General features: G+C 38.3%; 1 protein-coding gene across 2 annotated transcripts in view; it reads right to left on the bottom strand.

Annotated features, from left to right (window-relative positions):
- Window positions 1-19,861, bottom strand: part of GRID2 (glutamate ionotropic receptor delta type subunit 2) — a 1,331,651-nt gene that overhangs the window by 491,229 nt on the left and 820,561 nt on the right. For both annotated transcript variants that reach the window (XM_060147100.1, XM_060147101.1), the window contains one exon: window positions 7,127-7,246. In XM_060147100.1, coding sequence (XP_060003083.1) covers window positions 7,127-7,246 — 120 coding nt within the window. The remainder of the gene's footprint in view (window positions 1-7,126; window positions 7,247-19,861) is intronic.

Genomic DNA, 19,861 nt, shown 5'->3' with positions numbered 1-19,861 from the left:
AGGAGAACCCAAACACAGTAAGTTAAACAAAATGAGAAGACAGAGAAGCACACAGCAGATGAAGAAGCAAGGTAAAAACCCACAAGACCAAACAAATGAAGAGGAGATAGGCAGTCTACCTGAAAAAGAATTCAGAGAAATGACAGTAAACATGATCCAAAATATCAGAAATAGAATGGAGAAAACACAAGAAATATTTAACAAGGACCTAGCAGAACTAAAGAACAAACAAACAGTGATGAACAACAAAATAACTGAAATGAAATATACACCAGAAGGAATCAATAGCAGAATAACTGAGGCAGAAGAACGGATAAGTGAGCTGGAAGACAGAATGGTGGAAATAACTGTCATGGAGCAGAATAAAGAAGAAAAAAATGAAAAGAATTGAGGACACTCTCAGAGACATCTGGGACAACATTAAATGCACAAACATTTGAATTATAGGGGTCCCTGAAGAAGAAGAGAAAAAGAAGGGGTCTGAGAAAATTTTTGAAGAGATTATAGTTGAAAACTTCCTGAACATGGGAAAGGAAACAGTCAATCAAGTCCAGGAAGTGCAGAGAGTCCCATACAGCATAAACCCAAGAAGAAACATGCCGAGACACATATTAATCAAACAATCAAAAATTAAATACAAAGAAAAAATATTAAAAGCAGCAAGGGAAAAACAACAAATAAAATACAAGGGAATCCCCATAAACTTATCAGCTGATTTTTCAGCAGAAGCTCTGTAGGCCAGAGGAAGTGGCAGGATATACTTAAAACAATGAAAGGGAAAAACCCACAACCAAGATTACTCTACCCAGCAAGTATCTCATGCAGATTCTACGGATAAGTCAAAAGCTCTACAGAGAAGCAAAAGGTAAGAGAATAAGCACCACCAAATCAGCTCTACAACAAATGCTAAAGGCACTTCTCTAAGTGGGAAACACAAGAGAAGAAAAGGACCTACAAAAACAAACCCAAAACAATTAGGAAAATGGAAATAGGAACATACTTATTGATAATTACCTTAAATGTGAGGGGATTAAAGGCTCCAAGCAAAAGACACAGACTGGCTGAACAGAAACAAAAACAAGACACATATATATGTTGTCTACAAGAGACACACTTCAGAACTAGGGACACATACAGACTGAAAGTGAGGGAATGGAAAAAGATATTCCATGAAAATGGAAATCAAAAGGAAGCTGGAGTAGTAGTAATCATATCAGACAAAATGGACGTTAAAACAAAGACTATTACAAGAGACAAAAAAGGACACTACATAATGATCAAGGGATCAATCCAAGAAGATATAACAATTATAAATATTTATGCACCCAACACAGGAATACCTCAATACATAAGGCAAATGCTACCAACCATGAAAGGGAAAATCAACAGTAAAACAATAATAGTAAGGGACTTTAACACCCCACTTTCACCAATGGACAGACCATCCAAACAGAAAATAAATAAGAAAACAGAGGCTTTAAATGACACATTAAACAAGATGGACTTAACTGGTATTTATAGGACATTCCATCCAAAAACAACAGAATATACTTTCCTCTCAAGTGGTCATGGAACATTCTCCAGGATAGATCACATCTTTGGATGCAAAGCAAGCCTCAGTAAATTTAAGAAAATTGAAATCGTATCAAGCATCTTTTCTGACCACAAAGCTATGAGACTAGATATCAATTACAGGAAAAGATCTGTAAGAAATACAAACACATGGAGGCTAAACAACTCACTACTTAATAACCAAGAGATCACTGAAGAAATCAAAGAGGAAATTAAAAAATACGTAGAAACAAACGACAATGAAAGCATGATGACCCAAAACCTATGGGATGCAGCAAAAGCAGTTCGAGGAAGAAAGTTTACAGCAATACGATCCTATCTCAAGAAAGAAAAGAATTCTCAAATAAACAATTTAACCTTACACCTAAAGCAAATAGAAAAATAAGAACAACAACCAAAAAAACCAAGGTGGGCAGAAGGAAAGGAATCATAAAGATCAGATCAGAAATAAATGAAATTAAGAGATGAAGGAAACAATAACAAAGATCAATAAAACTAAAACCTGGTTCTTTGAGAACATAAACAAAATTGATAAAACATAAGCCAGACTCATCAGGAAAAAAAGGGAGAAGGCTCAAGTTAACAGAATTAAAATGAAAAAGGAAAAGTAACCATTGACACTGCAGAAGTATAAAAGATCATGAGAGACTACTACAAGCAACTATATGCCAATAAAATTGACAACCTGGAAGGAATGGACAAATTCTTAGAAAAGTACAACCATCCAAGATTAAACCAGGAAGAAATAGAAAATATGAACAGACCAATCACAAGCACTGAAATTGAAACTGTGATTAAAAATCTTCCAACAAACAAAAGCCCAGGACCAGATGGCTTCACAGGCGAATTCTATCAAACACTTAGAGAAGAGCTAACACCTATCCTATTCAAACTTTTCCAGAATATAGCAGAGGGAGGAACACTCCCAAACTCATTCTACGAGGCCACCATCACCCTGATACCAAAACCAGACAAGATGTCACAGAAAAAGAAAACTACAGACCAATATCACTGATAAACATATATGCAAAAATCCTCAACAAAATACTAGTAAACAGAATTCAACAGCACACTAAAAGGATCATATACCATAATCAAGTGCAGTTTATCCTAGGAATGCAAGGATTATTCAATATATGCAAATCAAGCAATGTGATACACCATATTAACAAATTGAAGAAAAACCATTTGATCATCTCAATAGATGCAGAAAAAGCTTTTGAAAAATTTCAATACAGATGTATGATAAAAACTCTCCAGAAAGAAGGCATAGAGGGGACCTATCTCAACATAATATATGGCCATATATGACAAACACAGAGCCAACTTCATTCTCAATGGTGAAAAACTGAAAGCATTTCCTCTAAGATCAGGAACAAGACAAGGTTGCCCACCCTCACCACTATTATTCAACATAGTTTTGGAAGTTTTAGCCACAGCAATCAGAGAAGAAAAAGAAATAAAAGGAATCCAATTCGGAAAAGAAGAAGTAAAACTGTCACTGTTTGCAGATGACATATCACTATTCATAGAGAATCCTAAAGATGCTACCAGGAAACTACTAGAGCTAATCAATTAGTTTGGTAAAGCAGCATGAAACAGAATTAATGCACAGAAATCTCTTGCATTCCTATACAATAATGATGAAAAATCTGAAAGAGAAATTAAGGAAACACTCCATTTACCATTGCAACAAAAATAATAAAATACCTAGGAATAAACCTACCTAAGGAGACAAAAGACACGTATGCAGAAAACTATAAGACACTGATGAAAAAATTAAAGATTGGGCTTCCCTGGTGGCTCAGTGGTTGAGAGTCCGCCTGCTGATGTTGGGGACACGGGTTCATGCCCCGGTCCGGGAAGATCCCACATGCCGTGGAGCGGCTGGGCCCGTGAGCCATGGCCGCTGAGCCTGCGTGTCCGGAGGCTGTGCTCCGCAACGGGAGAGGCCACAACAGTGAGAGGCCCATGTATCGCAAGAAAAAAAAAAAATTAAAGATGATAAAACAAATGGAGAGATATACCATGTTCTTGTATTGGAAGAATCAAATTTGTGAAAATGACTATATAACCCAAAGCAATCTACAGATTCAGTGCAATCCCTATCAAACTACCAATGGCATTTTTCAGAGAACTAGAACAAAAAAAATTCATGATTTGTATGGAAACACAAAAGACCCTGAATAGCCAAAGCAATCTTGAGAAAGAAAAACGGAGCTGGAGGTATCAGGCTCCCTTACTTTAGACTACACTACAAAGCTACAATAATCAAGACAGTATGGTACTGGCACAAAAAGAGAAATATAGATCAATGGAACATTTAGAAAGCCCAGAGATAAACCCATGCAAATATGTTCACCTTACCTTTGATAAAGGAGGCAAGAGAATACAATGGAGAAAAGACAGCCTTTCAATAAGTGGTGCTGGGAAAACTGGACAGCTACATGTAGAAGAATGAAATTAGAACACTCCCTAACACCATACACAAAAATAAACTCAAAATGGATTAAAGACCTAAATGTAAGGCCAGACACTATAAAACTCTTAGAGGAAAACATAGGCAGAACACTCTATGACATAAATCACAGCAAGATCCTTTTTGACCCACCTCCTAGAGAAAGGGAAATAAAAACAAAAATGAACAAATGGGACCTAATGAAACTTAAAAGCTTTTGCCCAGCAAAGGAAACCATAAACAAGATGAAAGGACAACCTTCAGGATGGGAGAAAATATTTGCAAATGAAACAACTGACAAAGGATTAATCTCCAAAACATACAAGCAGCTCATGCAGCTCAGTATCAAAAAAACAAACAACCTAATCCAAAAATTGGCAGAAGACCTAAATAGATATTTCTCCAAAGAAGGTATACAGATTGCCAAGAAATACATGAAAGGATGCTCAGCATCACTAATCATTAGAGAAATGCAACTCAAAACTACAATGAGGTATCACCTCACACCGGTCAGAATGGCCATCATCAAAAAGTCTACAAACAATGAATGTTGAAGAGGGTGTGGAGGAGAGGGAACCCTCTTGCACTGTTGGTGGGAACGTTAGTTGATACAGCCACTATGGAGAACAGTAATGGAGGTTCCTTAAAAATCTAAAAGTAGAACTATCATATACCCAGCAATCCCACTACTGGGCATATATCCTGAGAAAACCATAATTCAGAAAGAGACATGTACCACAATGTCCACTGCAGCACTATTTACAATAGCCAGGACATGGAAGCAACCTAAGTTTACATTGACAGAAAAATGGATAAAGAAGATGTGGCACATATATACAATGGAATATTACTCAGCCATGAAAAGAAACAAAATTCAGTTATTTGTAGTGAGGTAGATGGACTTAGAGTCTGTTATACGGAGTGAACTAAGTCAGAAAGAGAAAAACAAATACTGTATGCTAACATATATATGTGGAATCTAAAAAAAAAAAAAAACGTTACTGAAGAACCTAGTGGCAGGACAGGAATAAAGACACAGATGCAGAGAATGGAGTTCAGGTCATGGGGAGGGGGAAGGGTAAGCTGTGACAAAGTGAGAGAGTGGCATGGACATATATATACTACCAAATGTAAAATAGATAGCTAGTGGGAAGCAGCCACATAGCACAGGGAGATTAGCTCAGTGCTTTGTGACCACCTAGAGGGGTGAGATAGGGAGGATCGTAGGGAGACACAAGAGGGAGGAGATATGGGGATATATGTATATGTATAGCTGATTCCCTTTGTTATAAAGCAGAAACTAAAACAGCAATGTAAAGCAATTATACTCCAATAAAGATGTTAAAAAAAAAACAAAACAACACAAAATATAACCCAATAGGAAAATGGCCAAAGGACCTGAATGGGCAATTAACTCAAAAAGAAACCTGAGGAGCAAACAAATGCAGAAGATGCAGAATCTTTTTATAATAACAGAAATGCAAATCGAAATAAAAAGATATACCATTATACACTGAATAACTTAATAAAAATTTAAAAGTGTAACAAAACCAACATTTAGTGCAATTTGAATTTGTAGCACTGATGGAGGTATATAAATTGGTAAATATCTATGAAAATAGGTTTGAGATTATCTAGTAAAGTTCAGTGTATGTTTTCTTGTATTGCAGCAATTCTACTCCTGGATACAAATCCTACAGAAATACATGCACAAGTACAAGAGAATATATCCAAGATATACGTCTAAGAATATTCATAATATCATTGCTTATGATAGCCTAAAAGCAGAAACAGACCACAACAAGTTGTGACACATTTATACATAAAAAAATGATACAGCAATATAAATGATTAAACAACTTTATGTAACAAGAATGCATAACACAAACACAACGAGGAATATAAAAAGCAAGAAGAAAGAATATATACTATATTGTGTCCATTGATAAATTGAAATATCAGAAAAACAAATATGTAATGATGCACACTTAGGTGATAAAATTATACTAAAATGTAAACAAATTAATATCATAAATTTCAGACTAACAGTGATACTACTGAAAAGGGAAGTCAGGGATGTCAACAAGAAGTATAATGGGGGTTTTAGGATGCTTGATATGTTCTACTTCTTTACCATAGTAGTGGGTGTTTCCTTTACAATAATTCACTAAACTATCCTTGTGCTTTATGTAGTTTTCTGTATGTTTGCTATGTTTCACTATAAAACAATTAAAAACACATTAAGATAGTTTCAACTTCTCTAGCATAAATTTACCAAGAGGTTTATATTGCTCATTAGAATAACTCTAAATTTCAATTTATATAAACTTTTCTGCATCCTACACCTCAGCACTGGAAAGAAACATCTACTGAAGACTCTACTTTCAATGCAGCCAACTTTATACAGTTACAGATTTATAGCTATGAACTCTGTATGCACACTCAATTAACTTAGGTTTTTCCCTACCCAAAATATATAAAAATGGCAAATCAGAACTGTAGAAAAGTCATTTCTCCAGGGTTTTTACATTTCTCCTTAAGAAAGTTATTGGCCCAGTATTTCATGAAACATCTTTATTGGCGCTCAACTTCTTACATGTGATCTGTAGTATAAAACAAGAGTCCATGTCCTGCAAACCATTTTCTTTTCTACTTATTACACGGCATAGATGCTGAAATACTGTAATGTCACATTTTATAGTAAACTTTCCCTCTTAATATATAAAATTTATCAACGCTCTTATTCTGATTTTGTGCATGTTACAAGCTAAAAACCAAGTAGCTATGCATTGCATAAATATTAAATTCACTACTTTATAAAAATTAGTATTATAATGAATGGAAGATTATGCTAGCTCCGTAGGCAATGATCGGTTTAATTTTTTCCCTTTATTCTAAGGCACAGATACAATTTATTGATTAATACTTCTGATAAGTATGTAAGGTCATCTAAATGCCTAATTCTTCCCCCTCTTCTTCTCTCTCAAACTACAGTACAGACTTTAATGCATACTGTGATTGTATTGCATGGAGAACAATCAAACAAAACCATATTACTATAGGAAAAAGAAAATTTATCAATGTGTCTGGTCTTACTTTGCGAACACCTCGGCCAAGCTCTTCTCCATAGTTGGTTCCAAGAATTTCAAAGTGGACATTGGGATTGCCTCCATTTTCTCCAAATTCTAGCTCTCCAGTCAACCCACTAACTCCACCCTAAAGGAGAGAAAAGATACTGATGTAAGATTTTTGAAGATGTAAAATAATAATAATAGGAAGTTCTAGGAACACAATTTTCATCTACAAAATAAATGTTTTTTTAAGCATGCAATTATTAACAGGATATTTTTAATAGATACACAGCATTAATAGGAGTACAATTGAAAGTAGCCTTGAGTATCACTTAATCCAATCCCATCCACTCTACAGAAAATGAAATTTTGACGCAAAGAAGCAAATTGTACTCAAAATGCCATGTATGAACTGAGACTAAATCCAGGCTAGGATTTTTGCCTACATCTGTTGTGACATGCATGGATCTATTAGTGAAAAAACAAGATACTTCCAGAGACCATAGAACGTACTCTGGAAACAAGTTTTGACAATACTCTTTCTCCAGCACAATTCCTTTCTAATTTAATCTAAAATTATGTCTGGAAATCTTAAAAGCCATAGTTTTTAACTTATTGGAGGCTTTGCTTTTCCTCCTTTAAATATCTTTTTCAAATTAAAGTATCTAAATTAGTCTTGAAGTCTGTTTTTGATCTTAAATAGTAGTTCTAGCTGTTGTGATTCCTTGGGAATTTCCAAGCTTCATGTTTCATTCAACATGACAGATGTTCATTTTCCCAACAGATGGCAATATAGGTAATACTTCTCTCTTTCTTGTTTACCATTCTTTTCTCAGTTTAGTTTATCAGCCTTCACATTATTTAGGATTTTACAAATGAAAATAACATTGTGAGTCATGCTCTACTAAAGCATTTCTAACTTAGAATTTTGGCATGATAATCACATATATTTGGACAAATTACCTCAGTTTGTAAATTGCTTCCATTATCACCTCTGTGATGTTGATACTTAAATATATCTCATTTGCCATAACCTGTAACTCAATCTCTAGTCTTTTTTGGCAGGTATTATGCTGTCTGCTATATCTCCTACTTCATCTGTGTCTTATAGCCCATCACAAGACACTGAGTTCATAACAGCCATTCAAACAAATTAGTCCTTATTCATTAATGTCAATATTTAATCTATTTCATTTTTGCAACAGTAATAATCAACAAAACTGATCCTCTACTGTTATTTTCTAATAAGATAGCTTCTCTTTTATTATCCAGTTTTATTAATAAAGATATATTGAATTTGAAATATCTGTGCTCTTCTCATATGTGAGTAAACAGTCAATGCATGGATTTTGAAGTCAGACTTCCTGGATTTGATCAATGACATCAGAATCTACTAGCTGTACAAACCTGGCTAAGTCATTTAATTTCTCTATGCCCCAATTTTACATCTGTTAAATGGCAAAAATAATAGTCTCTACCCCAGAAAATAATTATGTCTGATAATACAAGTAAATATAGAAGAGTGATAAATTATGAGAGCTTATTTACTATCACCATCATCATCATCATCTCCATGATTATTTCATTCTTTAATTTTGGAAGGTTTCTAGTTCTGCTAGAAATTATAGGCATGCTTCTCTGTTTTTTGTTTTTTTTTAACTAAAGTTTACAAGGGTTGCAAAATTTCATTATATGCTTGAATATTTACAGGCTTTGGAAAATGTTTTTGTAAATCTGACTCAATTATATTTCATTAATTAGTATTTGGGGAGAAAAAGATTTATTAAAGCAGCTGGTCTAGGATCTATTCCCCCATTTTCTGGTGTGTGTGTGTGTGTGTGTGTGTGTGTGTGTGTGTGTGTGTGTGTGTGTGTGTGTGTGTGTGTGTGTGTGTGTGTGTGTGTGTGTGTGTGTGTGTGTGTGTGTGTGTGTGTGGTAGAGGGAGCAGCCCAGGGGGAGGAAAAAAAAAAGGAGGTAAATGAGTCTAATGCCCTTGTCAACTGGAATCCCAGGTAAAGAGATTAGTAATGTTTACTAGGAAGAAGAGTCTTATCTATAAAAGCCCTTAGCAGTTTGTCCCGGCCTAAAGAATTATTATTAGTAGTTGTTAATTGGAGTAGTAAACAAACTCCGAATCTATGAATTAATGGTTTATGGCTCCCTGGAAAATGTCCTAAAGCTTTACACTTTCTAGGGCAAAAATGGAGATGTTTCATAATGTAAATGCTCTCTCTGTTTTGTAGGTAAGCCTACAAAATCTTTTTTGGAGACAGAATGTGCATGTATGTCCAATGTGGGAAGAAAGGGCTTGGGGGGCGGGGGAGCATACAGAATTTCCAATAATCTCTTTCTCCTTTGTGCTTCTTAATTGCCTGTGTCTGATATGGGTGAACTATCTCATTCTTGTACATGAATCTGATCCTGAACGTTCACTCAGTACTAATATCTCAAGGAACCCAATTTTCACTTAAGATTTTAAAGACTGGGTTAAGTATAGTGGATCTTATTATCATAAATATGTCTAAATGGCAAATTCTGTAGGAGTTTGACAAATATAGCTTATATTACTACACATAGTTCAAACTACTGGTATTAAGAAATCCTTTTAGAAGCACTTCTCTTGTCCTCAAAATTACACATTTACCTCAGTAATATCTCCAATTATATCAGAATCTTACATTTCTGACTTAGTACTTTATTTCTAGGAAAAGGAGGAAAGATATTGTGTATCAATATGATTGCTACATTGCAAAAATGCTATACTCCTGAAAATTTTAAACTTTAACCACTAGACTGCCTGGCACTGTATTATTATTATTGTTCCCCATCAATACTCATATGGCCACCCTGGGCCAATGTCTTTTCTTTGGCTTACATCTGGTACCCAGCAACTCAGTCCACTTAATCCACATTGCACATGATAAAAAAACCCCATAAATCAGGGAACCTGCATTTAGTTTACTGTGGCTCCACTTCTCTTTTTCACCTTTTTGACTTCATAATTGATCTTCTTTATGCTGTATTTTCTCTTTTTTCAAGGTGTTAGTACTATTTCTTATTTTTTAACATCTTTATTGGAGTATAATTGCTTTACAATGGTGTGTTAGTTTCTGCTTTATAACAAAGTGAATGAGCTATACATATACATATATCCCCATATCTCCTCCCTCTTGCGTCTCCCTCCCACCCTCCCTATCCCACCCCTCTAGGTGGTCACAAAGCACCGAGCTGATCTCCCTGTGCTATGCAGCTGCTTCCCATTACCTATTTACATTTGGCAGTGTATACATGTCCATGCCACTCTCTCAGCAGTGCGAGGTGATACCTCATTGTAGTTTTGATTTGCATTTCTATAATGATTAGTGATGTTGAGCATCCTTTCATGTGTTTGCTGGCAATACGTATATCTTCTTTGGAGAAATGACACTTTTGGTCTTCTCCCCATTTTTGGACTGGGTTGTTTGTTTTTTTGATATTGAGCTGCATGAGCTGCTTGTATATTTTGGAGATTAATCCTTTGTCAGTTGCTTCATTTACAAATATTTTCTCCCATTCTGAAGGTTGCCTTTTCATCTTATGATTTCCTTTGCTGTGCAAAAGGTTTTAAGTTTCATTAGGTCCCATTTGTTTATTTTTGTTTTTATTTCCCTTTCTCTAGGAGGTGGGTCTAAAAGGATCTTGCTGTGATTTATGTTATAGAGTGTTCTGCCTATGTTTTCCTCTAAGAGTTTTAGAGTGTCTGGCCTTACATTTAGGTCTTTAATCTATTTTGAGTTTAATTTTGTGTATGGTGTTAGGGAGTGTTCTAATTTCATTCTTTTACATGTAGCTGTCCAGTTTTCCCAGCACCACTTATTGAAGAGGCTGTCTTTTCTCCATTGTATATTCTTGCCTCCTTTATCAAAAATAAGGTGACCATATGTGTGTGGGTTTATCTCTGGGCTTTCTATCTTGTTCCATTGATCTATATTTCTGTTTTTGTGCCAGTACCATACAGTCTTGACTACTGTAGCTTTGTAGTATAGTCTGAAGTCAGGGAGCCTGATTCTTCCAGCTCTGTTTTTCTTACTCAAGATTGCTTTTGCTATTCAGGGTCTTTTGTGTTTCCACACAAATTGTGAAATTTTTTGTTCTAGTTCTGCGAAAAATGCCATTGGTAGTTTGATAGGGATTGCACTGAATCTGTAGATTGCTTTGGGTTATATAGTCACTTTCACAATGTTGATTCTTCCAATCTAAGAACAGGGTATATCTCTCCATCTTTTTGTACCATCTTTAATTTCTTTCATCAGTATCTTATAGTTTTCTGCATACACATCTTTGGCTTCCTTAGGTAGGTTTATTCCTAGGTATTTTATTCTTTTTGTTGCAATGGTAAATGGGAGTGTTTCCTTAATTTCTATTTCAGATTTTTCATCATTATTATAGAGGAAGGCAAGACATTTCTGTGCATTAATTTTGTATCCTGCTACTTTATCAAATTCATTGATTAGCTCTAGTAGTTTTCTGGTAGTGTCTTTATGCTGGTAGATTCTCTATGTATAGTATAATGTCATCTGCAAACAGTGACAGTTTTACTTCTTTTCCGATTTGGATTCTTTATTTCTTTTTCTTCCCTGATTGCTGTGGCTAAAACTTCAAAAACTATGTTGAATAATAGTGGTGAGAGTGGGCAACCTTGTCTTGTTCCTGATTTTAGAGGAAATGGTTTCAGTTTTTCACCATTGAGAACAATGTTGGCTGTGGGTTTGTCATATACAGACTTTATTTTGAGGTAAGTTCCCTCTATGCCTACTTTCTGGAGGGTTTTTATCATAAATTGGTGTTGAATTTTTTGAAAACTTTTTCTGCATCAATTGAGATGATCATATGCTTTTTATTCTTCAATTTGTTAATGGTGTTAATGGTGCATTACATTGATTGATTTGAGTATATTGAAGAATCCTTGCATTCCTGGGATAAAACCCACTAGATCATGGTGTATGATCCTTTTAGTGTACTGTTTGATTCTGTTTGCTAGTATTTTGTTAAGGATTTTTCCATCTATGCTTAACAGTGATATTGGTCTGTAGTTTTCTGTTTTTTGTGACATCCTTGTCTGGTTTTGATATCAGGGTGATGGTGGCCTTGTAGAATGAGTTTGGGAGTGTTCCTCCTTCTGCTCTATTTTGGAAGAGCTTGAGAAGGATAGATGTTAGCTCTTCTCTAAATGTTGACAGAATTCACCTGTGAAGCCATCTGGTCCTGGGTTTTTGTTTGCTGCAATATTTTTAATCAGTTTCAATTTCAGGGCTCGTGATTGGTCTGTACATATTTTCTATTTCTTCCTGGTTCTGTCTCAGAAGGTTGTGCTTTTCTAAGAATTTGTCCATTTCTTCCAGGTTGTCCATTTTATTGGCATTTAGTTGCTTGTAGTAATCTCTCATGATCCTTTTTATTTCTGCAGTGTCAGTTGTTACTTCTTTTTCATTTCTAATTCTATTGATTTGAGTCTCCTCCCTTTTTTTCTTGATGAGTGTAGCTAACGGTTTATCAATTTTGTTTATCTTCTCAAAGAACCAGGTTTTAGTTTTATTGATCTTTGCTACTGTTTCCTTCATTTCTTTGTCATTTATTTCTGATCTGATCTTATGATTTCTTTCCTGCTGCTAACTTTGGGGGTATTTTTGTTCTTCTTTCTCTAACTGCTTTCTATGTAAAGTTAGGTTGCTTTTTTGAGATGTTTCTTGAGGTAGGATGGTATTCCTATATACTTCCCTCTTAGAACTGCTTTTGCTGCATCCCATAGGGTTTGGGTCGTCGTGCTTTCATTGTCATTTGTTTCTAGGTAGTTTTTGATTTCCTCTTTGATTTCTTCAGTGATCTCTTGGTTATTAAGTAGTGTATTGTTTAGCCTCCATGTGTTTGTATTTTTTACAGATTATTTCCTGTAATTGAGATCTAGTCTCATAGTGTTGTGGCTGGAAAAGATACTTGATACAATTTCAATTTTCTTAAATTTACCAGCACTTGATTTGTGACCCAAGATATGATCTATCCTGGAGAATGTTCCATGACCACTTGAGAAGAAAGTGTATTCTGTTGTTTTTGGATGGAATTTTCTATAAATATCAATTAAGTCCATCTTGTTTAATGTATCATTTAAAGCTTGTGTTTCCTTATTTTCATTTGGATTTCATTCTGGTGGATGAGGCTGGATCTTGTCTTTCTGGTGGGCAGGACCGCATCTAGTGTTGTGTTTCGGGGTGTCTGTGACCTTATCATGATTTTAGGCAGCCTCTCCGCTAATGGGTGTTTTTTTTTTTCCTGTCTTGCTAGTCGTTTGGCACAGGGTGTCCAGCACTGTAGCTTGCTGGTCATTGAGTGGAGCTGGGTCTTAGCGTTGAGATGGAGATCTCTGGGAGAGCTTTCGTTGTTTGATATTATGTGGAGCCGGGAAGTCTCTGGTGGACCAATGTCCAGAACTCGGCTCTCCTACCTCAGAGGCACAGGTCTGACACCCAGCTGGAGCACCAAGACCCTGTCAGCGACACGGTTCAGAATAAAAGGGAGAAAAAAATAAATAAATAAATAAAAATAAAATAAAATAAAGTTATTAAAATAAAAAATAATTATTAAAAATAAAAAAATTAAAAACTAGTAAAGAAAAGACAAGAAAAGAAGAAAGAGGAGAGCAACCAAACCAAAAAACGAATCCACCAATGATAACAAGCATTAAAACTATACTAAAAAAAATAATAATAAATAAATAAACAGATCCATAGGACAAATGGTAAAAACAAAGCTACACAGAGAAAATCACACAAAGAAGCATACACATACACACTCACAAAAAGAGAAAGAGGAAAAATATATATATATCGTTGCTCCCACAGTCCACCTCCTCAATTTGGTCTGATTCGTTGTCTATTCAGGTATTCCACATTTGCAGGTACATCAAGTTGATTGTGGAGATTTTCTCCGCTGCTCCTGAGGCTGCTGGGAGAGATTTCCCTTTCTCTTCTTTGTTCTCACAGCTCCTGGGGTTCAGCTTTGGATTTGGTCCCATCTCTGCGTGTAGGTCGCCTGAGGGCGTCTGTTCTTGGCTCAGACAGGACGGGGTTAAAGGAGCCGCTGATTCGAGGGCTCTGGCTCACTCGGGAAGGGAGGGGCACGGAGTGCCGAGGCGCGCCGTGCATTCTCCGGGGTAAGTTGTCCCTGGATCCCGGGACCCTGGCCGTGGCGGGCTGCACACGTTCCCGGGAGGGGAGGTGTGGGTAGTGACCTGTGCTCGCACACAGGCTTCTTGGTGGCGGCAGCAGCAGCGTTAGCGTCTCATGTCCGTCTCTGGTGTCCGCGCTGTTAGCCGCAGCTCACGCCCGTCTCTGGAGCTCCTTTAAGCGGCGCTCTGAATCCCCTCTCCTCCCGCACCAGGAAACAAAGAGGCAAGAAAAAGTCTCTTTCCTCTTCGGCAGGTCCAGACTTTTCCCCGGACTCCCTCCCGGCTAGCCGTGGCGCACTAACCCCCTGCAGGCTGTGTTCACGCCGCCAACCCCAGTCCTCTCCCTGCAGTCCGACCATAGCCGGAGCCTCAGCTCCCAGCCCTGCCCGCCCCGGCGGGTGAGCAGACAAGCCTCTAGGCCTGGTGAGTGCCGGTCGGCCCTGATCCTCTGTGCGGGAATCTCTCCGCTTTGCCCTCCGCACCCCTGTCTGTGGCTGCGCTCTCCTCCGCGGCTCCGAAGCTTCCCTCCTCTGCCACCCGCAGACTCCGCCCGCGAAGGGGCTTCCTAGTGTGTGGAAAGCTTTCCTCCTTCACAGCTCCCTCCCACTGGTGCAGGTCCCGTCCCTATTCTTTTTCTTTTGCCCTACCCAGGTACGTGGGGAGTTTCTTGCCTTCTGGGAGGTCTGAGGTCTTCTGCCAGCGTTCATCAGGTGTTCTGTAGGAGTTGTTCCATGTGTAGATGTATTTCTGGTGTATCTGTGGGGAGGAAGGTGATCTCCACGTCTTACTCTTCCGCCATCTTGAAGATCTCCCCCTATGCTGTATTCTTAATGAGCTGTTAGCCTGTGTAATTAGTAAAATCTTCTCTCACGTGGATATAAAGGGTGCTTGAGAGGTCAGTATTTCAAGCAACTAAACCCTTTAACTGAAGCTCCTTCTTATCTGTCTCAGACTTAACCTCTCTGATATTTGCTTGCCTAAAAATATTCCCATGTGTTTGAGCTTTTTTTTGTTTTCATCTATCCTCAGCTCAACACTGAAATCACAGCCTTGGTATAAATGTGTGCTGGCCAGGTGGTGATGAGCAGTCATTATCTTTGTGCATGCATAGTTGCAGTTTTTTTAAAAAATCTCTTGATACAGCTGATTCTAAACAAAATAAGCTAATGGGACATTGATAGTATGAATAACACATATAGTTTTTAAATGTCCATTAAATTGACAGTAATAATTGCCTCCAGAGTAAACCTTTTGAAAAATACCATGTAAATTGGTTTAGATTTCATCCTACACACTCTGTATAGAAATACCAGTGGGTATCAAATATGAAAAGAAGAGGAGAAGAAAAATAAAAAGAGTAGATCAAAGGTCAGGAATAATTTACCACTGGATAATCAGTTCCTGAAAAGGCAGAAGTTTGATGTTCCCTTACAGATAGGATAAGATGGAAAAAAGAAGAAAGAAAATTTCCTAAGTATTTGTTTCACTCTCTTTATGAGGCAGAAGGATTTATCCCTATATTTGAAACTGCAAAGTAACTGAGAGATACTTTTGGAAGATCATATAGATCAAATATTAATGACACTTGTCTAATTTCCTTATACATATTCCTAGGTTCCTTGCAACCTGCAAACATGCTTGGTAACTAAGGATACCCCGTTAAATAAACATAAGCCCAGCAAGACTGTGAACACAGTGGGAGATGCCTGACTCTGCAGTGTGCCCTGATGCCCTCATGTTTCATAAGTTAATTTCAGTGAGAAAAATCCCTGAGAGAAAGAAGATACTACATTTTATACCCAGAAAAGAAATATAATTTGTAGATAAATACTAGAATACACTATGCCAAAAAATAAAAAAGAATAAAAACATAAAACTTAATTTGTGTAAAATGTTTAGGAAAACTTGAGTTGCCATATAACATTTTTATGTGTGTATGTGCATACAGATATATACATACATATTTACAAATATTCATATATACTCAAATATTCATTCATAATAGAAACTTGAAGCAAACTGAGCAGGAAATAAGAAACTACTAACATTTTAGTCATGCTGTCTACATCTCAGAGAATAAGAAACTGAGGCCCAGACAACTAGTTATTTGAGGAACCTGAATTGAGGCCTCCTTCTTGTGCCTCATACATTTTCCTCTAGACGACGTAAGCTGCGTGTCCAATATAACACATGCATATCACAGTGATTGCTCAAAAAATGTATGTGGAACTAAATTAAATTAAAATTGACACCATTTTACCCACTTTATGATTCAAATGCCCTGAATTTGAGGATACACTGAAGAGTCCACAAGAAGACTATTCCAAGGTCATTGACTATATTTTCAAAGCTCTTGTGGCAAAAAGTTTATTTGCACACATTTTTGTCAAAAGGCTATCTTATATTCCAAGTCAATACTGTTTCTAGTAAGATACATTATGTTTTCCTAAATGTTCGCTCTGTCCTTCAGGTTTATAATTCTAAATGGTACATAGTGCTTAACACGAAAAGCAAAGTAATATATTTATATTATTCTAAGTATACAATTTAAAAAAAAATCAACAAGGGGAGATCAATCAAGACAAAGGAATAAGAAGATATAGAAGTCACCTCTCCCCACGAACACATCAAAAATACATTTACATGTGGGACTATTCTCACTGAAAACTAACTGCAAAATGGTAGAAAGACTCAGATACAACCAAGGCTATAAGAAAGATTTCACATGTAATTGGGTAGAAGAGCAGAGAAATTATCAGGTTAGGACCTGTGACCGTGGGAGGGGACTCAGAGGAAAAGGGAGGTTACATGGGCAGACATCCTCCCTGGGGCATGGGCAGTTCAAGTCACATATTGGGCTCCACAGGCCTGAGGTCTGACAAAGGGCAGAAAAGCCCCCTTGGCTGGTTGGAGGGCTACTGAGACTAACAGGGGGGCTGTGGGAAGCCTGAACTCAGCTCGTGAAGAGTGTGCATCCTCTGGCTTGCTCCTGAGGCAGCGTGGAGAGGGCAGAGTGAGACCGCACTAGTGGCTGCCGGGTTTTCTGCGATCAACCTAGCATCTGCCCCAGCCTGAGCCTCTCGATTGTTCCAGCCTTGCTTCTTTCATGTCACAGCTCTGCACTGGATATAGGGCTGCCAAGACCGAGGAAAGTGGTAGACCTTGGAACACAGAGGCGACTCAGATCTGGGGCAGCATCTGGTCACGGAGGGGGCAGCCATTGCTGGCACTACACAGGCAGCACACCAGAGACAGCCTGGACCTCTGTCTACAGCCAACCTTCTGCAGCCCATGCCCCATCATGAGCTGAGAGCCCACATGGGCCCCTATTGCTCCAGCACTGCTCTCCTCTGGGGCAGGGGTGCCAAAGCTGAGAGAGGGGAGAGCACACACTTGAAGGGAATGGAGCCACCTTGTACCCAAATTTCAGGGCTTCTGTTCTAGCAACTTTGGATCTGACCCCATCCCCAATCGGTAGGCAATAGTCACTGGCAGCTGATAGCTACCAGCACACCATGAGGAAAAATGTGACTTGCATTCATGTCAAATCCAGCTCTCCCACCAAAGGCACTGGGCACACACAGACTATACATGGATGCTCCCATGTAAGGACACTCCTTGAAGACTGCAACAGGTAACTGTTTCCCCTCAATTCATAGAGACAGAGAAAGTTAAGCAAATGAGAAGACAGAGGAATTGGTCTCAATTGAAAGAGCAAGAGAAAACCCCTCAAAAATACATAATAAAACAGAAATAAACAATTTACCAGATAAAGTATTTAAAGCATTAATGACAAAGAATGCTAACTGAATTAGGGAAAAGAGTAGAAGAACACAGAATTTTAACAAGGAACTAGAAAATATAAAAAAGAACCAATCCGAACTGAAGAATAACATAACTGAAATGAAAAACACACTAAAAGGAATGTATACAAGACTAAGTAATACAGAAGAAAGCATAAGTAATCTGGAAGTTAGATAATGGAAATCACTTGATCAGAACAGTGAAAAGAAAAACAAATTTAAAAATTAGAATAGTTTAAGAGATCTCTGAGATAACATTGAGTGTACCAACATTTGCATTATAGAGGTCCCAGAAGAAGAGAAAGAGAAGGGGTTGAAAATGTATTTGATGAAACTATGGCTGGAAACTTCCCAAACTTGAAGAAAGAAACAGATATCCTGTACAGAAAGAACAGAGGGTACTGAATAAGATGTATCCAAACAGACGCATACCAAGACATATCATCATTAAAATGGCAAAACTTAAACAGAGAATTTTAAAGACAGAAAGAGAAAAACAAAGAGGCATATACAGTGGAACCCCCATAAGGCTATCAGCTGATTTTTCTACAGAAATGTTGCAGGCCAGAAGGGAGTGGCATGATATATTTAAAGTGCTGGAGGGAGACCTTCAAGGTGGCAGAGGAGTAAGACGTGGAGATCACCTTCCTCCCCACAGATACATCAGAAATACATTTACATGTGTAACAACTCCTATAGAACACCCACTGAACGCTGGCAGAAGACCTCAGACCTCCCAAAAGGCAAGAAACTCCCCACGTACCTGGGTAGGGCAAAAGAAAAAAGAATAAACAGAGACAAAAGAATAGGGACAGGACCTGCACCAGTGGGAGGGAGCCGTGAAGGAGGAAAAGTTTCCACACACTAGAAGCCCCTTCGCGGGCGGAGACTGCGGGTGGCGGAGGGGGGAAGCTTCGGAGACGCGGAGGAGAGCGCAGCAACAGGGGTGCAGATGACAAAGCGGAGAGATTCCCGCACAGAGGATCAGGGCCGACCGGCACTCACCAGCCCGAGAGGCTTGTCTGCTCACCCGCCGGGGTGGGCGGGGCTGGGAGTTGAGGCTCGGGCTGGTCGGAGCGCAGGGAGAAAACTGGGGTTGGCGGCGTGAACACAGCCTGAAGGGGTTAGTGCGCCAGGGCTAGCCGGGAGGGAGTCTGGGAAAGAGTCTGGACCTGCCGAAGAGGCAAGAGACTTTCTTGCCTCTTTGTTTCCTGGTGCGGGAGGAGAGGGGATTCAGAGCACCGCTTAAAGGAGCTCCAGAGACGGGCGCGAGCCGCGGCTAACAGCGCGGAAACCAGAGACGAGCATGAGACGCTAAGGCTGCTGCTGCCGCCACCAAGAAGCCTGTGTGCGAGCACAGGTCACTGTCCACACCTCCCCTCCAGGGAGGCTGTGACCTAAATAGACCTAAACAGACATTTCTCCAAAGGAGATATACAGATTGCCAACAAACAGATGAAAGGATGTGCAACATCCCTAATCATTAGAGAAATGCAAATCAGAACTACAATGAGGTATCACCTCACACCAGTCTGAATGGCCATCATCAAAAAATCTACAAACAATAAATGTTGGAGAGGGTGTGGAGAAAAGGGAACCCTCTTGCCCTGTTGGTGGGAATGTAAATTGATACAGTCACTATGGAGAACAGTATGGAGGTTTCTTAAAGAGCTAAAAATAGAACTACCATATGACCCAGCAATCCCACTACTGGGCATATACCCTGAGAAAACCATAATTCAAAAAGAGTCACGTA

This window comes from Lagenorhynchus albirostris, chromosome 4 (genome assembly GCF_949774975.1).
Source record: "Lagenorhynchus albirostris chromosome 4, mLagAlb1.1, whole genome shotgun sequence".
Taxonomy (NCBI): domain Eukaryota; kingdom Metazoa; phylum Chordata; class Mammalia; order Artiodactyla; family Delphinidae; genus Lagenorhynchus; species Lagenorhynchus albirostris.
Note: the sequence above shows the minus strand (reverse complement) of the source record. Positions and strands in the feature narration are given on the sequence as shown.